We start from the raw sequence: 4712 nt of genomic DNA on the forward strand, positions 1-4712 counted from the left end.
GCAGTACTAAGCCTCAAGGACACAAATAACGGCACTAATTCAAGATAAACTGACTATGAAAATGCAGTGCTTTAAGCGAAATTGTTTGTGTTTAAGAAAGAAAAAATATTGTGAAAGTGGCAATGGCCAGCCAGAAAGAAGAAAAGATTGAATTGAATTCTTTGCCTAATGGAACTTATATACCAAATATTAGTTAACACAATAAGCACAACAAAAAATATATATTTAATTATTTTATATAAATTTTTGTATAGGTAGTTTTCTGCATAAAACACAACTAATCTTCTAAGTACACATTTTTCAAAAATACATATTTTTCGAATATAACCTTTTTCAATTTGCATGAGTCCTTGTGAAGTTAGTAAAACTCAACATGATTTGAGTAATGAAATATAAAATTGGGTTTTATATATTTTATTGCATATATAACATAAAATTTCTGATAGTAAAATGATTCTTATGCACTTCAATTAAAATTCTCTTCATTTTCTTTTTGCCAACTAATTTACTCAACAATTTTCTAAAACTCAAGGTGAAACTAAAATTTCTGAAGCAAGTTTAAGTTCACGTTTCCTAGAATGGCATAAGAGTTTGGTTTATTCAATGCTAAGAGCCATAAAATTTTAGTAAAAACACTTTCAGGTGAACGTGTTGATGCATTTTCTTTAAAAATCTAATTTTTTCTAATGCATAAATTTGAGATCACAAACAACTAATAAAAGTAATGAAGGGAATGAAAGGAATGAAATCTACCCAACCTTTCCACTCCCACTTTTCCAAACATGGTTTAACTACTCAAGAACATTTCAGTTTCACTAACACTTCAGTATCCTTGCAATAATTTTCAGGTTAGGGTTCTTAAAGTGATAAACCAGTTATTTGAATGGAAGCCCATTTTAATTTTTTTACATATATTTTTAATTTTATTAAAATTAAAAATTTTCACATTCCAGAAAGCACAAAAATTTCATTAATAATGAGGTTGTATTTTTTTAAATTATCATTTTTGTTTAGGCCACTCTGGTCTTATGACTAGGATGCAAATAAATTTTAATTTACTTCATTTTTTCCTCCGATGTTTCGTTTCGTTGATTTTTTTCCAACATCTTCAGGAGTATCTAAAAGATTTTTTTATGATTTAATAATATTGTTAACATTGTTAACAAATAAATAACAACAATAATAACAATAACAATAAAAATAGTAGTACAGTCAAACTTCCATAACTCGAACTTCTATAACTCGAATTTTCTAAGAGTAGAACTAAAAAAAGTGAAACAGGGTTTTAAAGCGCAAATTACATCAATTCTGCTTCCATAACTCGAACTTCTACAACTCGAAATTCTCTACTAATCGAATAAAAATGTTGTCACGTGCTAAAACGAATATGGGAAAGTGCATTCTATAAGTCAAATTTTTGTTTTAGGTATGAATCAATTTTGGTGTTAATGAGACATCCCTTTTTCTAAACTAAATGGAACTGAGATAACCATTTACTGATAAAAATTAAAATCCCAAACCCTAATTTCTGCATATTTTACTTTACTATAATTTCTATGTTGTATTTGATTTCAAATCTATATTTATAAAAATAAATGTTGTCTGTCTGTCTGTCTGTACTCGATGGATTCAAAAACCATACATCCAATCACCGTGAAAATTTGGGAAATTATTAGGTATATCCCTGGGAAGGTTTTTGCAAATTTTTATTAAAACCAGAGTTGGAGTTCTAGGTTCATTTAATTAGTAATATTTTGGTAAAAGTATATTCTGTAATATAATTTCCAATATCATTTAAAACAATCTAATAATCCTAGATTGTTAGATTGTGAAAAGTCAGCTTGGTTCTTACATTCGTACAGTGTGTGTTTTAGTTTAGTTTTGAGTAAATTTATTAAGTGAAATAGAATAATTTATAAAATTTAATTTATTAAAATCAGAGGGAAATACGTTATATTTAACACCACAATTACGCTATCAAAGCGAAGTGCCATTGGTCGACCTACAAATCAAGCAAAAAGGAGAAGAGAAGAACGAGTTTCAGAAACAAGTGAGCAGAGAAAAACTAGACAAGAAAGAGATCGAGTTCACACATTAGAAACGAGTAAGCAGAGGCAAGAAAGAGTTCGAGTTCGCATTGCTCTTGCTCGATTATTAGAAACGAGTGAATGACACGAAGTTCGCCGAATCAGCCAGTAAATAAACAAATATGTTACAATGTAATCCTAGTTTCTTTTAAAATAAAAAAAATAATTCCCTAACTTGAAGCCTCCATACGAAAGTTTATTAAACATAACGTACCTTAGACTTTTTGTCAATAAAACGTCGCGACTATTTGTGTTATTTACAGTGATTTACTGTGAAAATGGAATTAACGCGAGAAAATTTTCGTGCGATGATTTATTACGATGATTTATTCGACGTGGACTATCAATATCAAGGCAAGAGTGCATCGATCAACTTACTTCCACATTTGGCGATGAAACCCCATCCTTTGCCACTGTGGAACACTGCCACTGATACAATGATTTTAATTGTGCCCGCAGTTCATGCTGTGCAAAAAGTGATACGAGTAATACAAGATCGTCATGCGACATACTCTTACTTTGAGATTGAGGGAACCCTAGGCATTAGTTTATTAGTTCCACCAGCATATATAAGCTATTGCATGAGAAAGGTTAATTTTTGTTGGATTCCCCATCATTTGACAAAATCTCAAAAAGATTTTCGTATCGATTGGTGCACACAAATGCTCAAGAAGTACAATGGCGGTGTTTCAAAAGATGAACTCTTCTATAAGATTGTAACAGGTGACGAATCATGGATGTATGAGTATATATAAATCAGCAGTCGACTGTATGGATGTTTCAAGATGAACCAAATCCCACGAAAGTTGTTCACGCTCGAAGCACTTCGAAACAAATGGTGGCTTGTTTTTTCGTGAAAACTGGTAATGTGGCAACTACGAGTAAATCATTACAGGAACGTAAAATGATCAATTCCAAATGGTATACAAATACAACTATTTGTTTACCGGAAGTCTTCAATTATTTCCAGTGACGAAAAAAAAACAAGCGCCGTCGGATCATTCTCCATCTTCATCAAGACAATGCGAGTGCTCAAACATTTCGTCTAACAACCGATTATTTAAACTTTAAAAAAATCGAATTGATGGGTCAGCCGCCGTAAATTCCTGATTTGACACCCAATCATTCAATGATTTCTTCTTGTTCTCGAACGTCAAGAATAAATTGAGCATCGACAATGATTTTTATCAGTGGAAAAAATCGTTGTTGCATTTAAATACCATTTTTTGTCGGTGTCTGAAGAGGATTAGAAAAAATGAGCATGCAAAGGTGTATTAACCATAAAGGAGAATACCTCGAGTAACAATAAAGCAATTTTCAACGACAAGTTAGTAGTTTTTCATTATAGGCTCAAAATATAAATAGTGACCCTCCTATTTAGGTACATATGATTTAGGTGCTGTAATGGTTTACCCAAAGTTTTAACAATGCGTGAGAGTTCCAAATAATTTTTAATTATCTATTCATTTACAAAAATTATAAAGCGCTATAACAATGCTTGCCGGATTGTTATAAAATTTACCTCCTTTCCATTTTCTTTTTTCACCTTCACCGAATGAGTAAGAGTCAATATTTCCACATGCCGGTCTTGAACAACTGCGTTTTTAACGCATTTTTAAGAGAAAAATTTACAAATCGAATGAAAAAAGAGAAGCTGCCATGATAAGTCCACCCAAGTTATTAAACACACACACCCACACATGTAAACAACTGAACGTTAATTAGTATTAAAAAATTAAATTTAATAGTAAAAATTTACGATTTTCTCACACACACACAAACACACTTTACAGCGCTCATATTGCGCTGTAAAGTGTTTTAACATTTTGATTACTTGCGCTTTATGTAGCATATTTTTAATTTTTAATTGCATATGTACACAACATTATGCTGGGTGATTTTGTTTATGCGTGTGTTTGTTGGTGTGCTATAAATTTGCATACTGCAAATTCGCCTCATATAAGTATATCGCCTTATTCGTATATAAACACGCGCTTTTTCAAGGATTTGTATGCGTGTGTGTGTGTCCTTCTTTACATATTTTATGATTGCGCGCTTTTAATTAGACCCTTTTTAATGTTGCCTTTTTTTTATTAAACTCGCCTTAATTACGCGTGTTTTCCTTCTTTTTTAGTAATTCATTAAAAACGAATTACTTTGCTTTTTCGGTTGCATTACTACTTTTGTAATTAAAGTCGTAAAAGGGCATAAAATCTTGATTTTCCTTTCATTGTTTTATTGTTACATTTAAATTAAAATAAATATTTTTGTGTCTGCTGAAATGCCTTTAAAGGAAAGTTAATAAAAGAGGGCATCACATTTTAAATGAAATTTTAATGTCATATCTGCAGCTTCATTTTATTCTTTTGAGCAATTAACGAAAGCATTTGCGGATAATTGGAAAAATGTGTTCATCTCCCATTGCCATCTGTTAGCTGAATAGAGAAAGTTAACTTTGAGTTTTACAGACCCATCAAATTAAATTTATTAAATCCCAATTAATAGAGAACAAAGCAAACAGTTTATTCTATCAAGTTTTATACAGTTTATACATACATTGTGACCGAAAAGCTTTCGGAAATTCTCATTTAAAATTCGCGCGCTGTATATTTTTCGATATTTTAA

General features: G+C 31.0%; 1 protein-coding gene across 1 annotated transcript; it reads left to right on the forward strand.

The window, feature by feature from the left end:
- The first annotated feature begins 2365 nt into the window (after positions 1-2365).
- LOC119663534 lies at positions 2366-2842 on the forward strand. The gene has a single exon (XM_038073145.1). It carries the CDS (start codon positions 2366-2368, stop codon positions 2840-2842), a length of 477 nt encoding a protein of 158 aa, XP_037929073.1.
- The last annotated feature ends 1870 nt before the right edge of the window (positions 2843-4712 follow it).

This window comes from Teleopsis dalmanni, unplaced genomic scaffold (assembly GCF_002237135.1).
Source record: "Teleopsis dalmanni isolate 2A unplaced genomic scaffold, ASM223713v2 unscaffolded_contig_0541, whole genome shotgun sequence".
NCBI classification, from domain to species: Eukaryota; Metazoa; Arthropoda; class Insecta; order Diptera; family Diopsidae; genus Teleopsis; species Teleopsis dalmanni.

Coding starts and splice junctions, on each gene's coding strand:
- LOC119663534 (XM_038073145.1), top strand. CDS start 2,366: ATGGAATTAACGCGAGAAAATTTTCGTGCGATGATTTATTACGATGAT.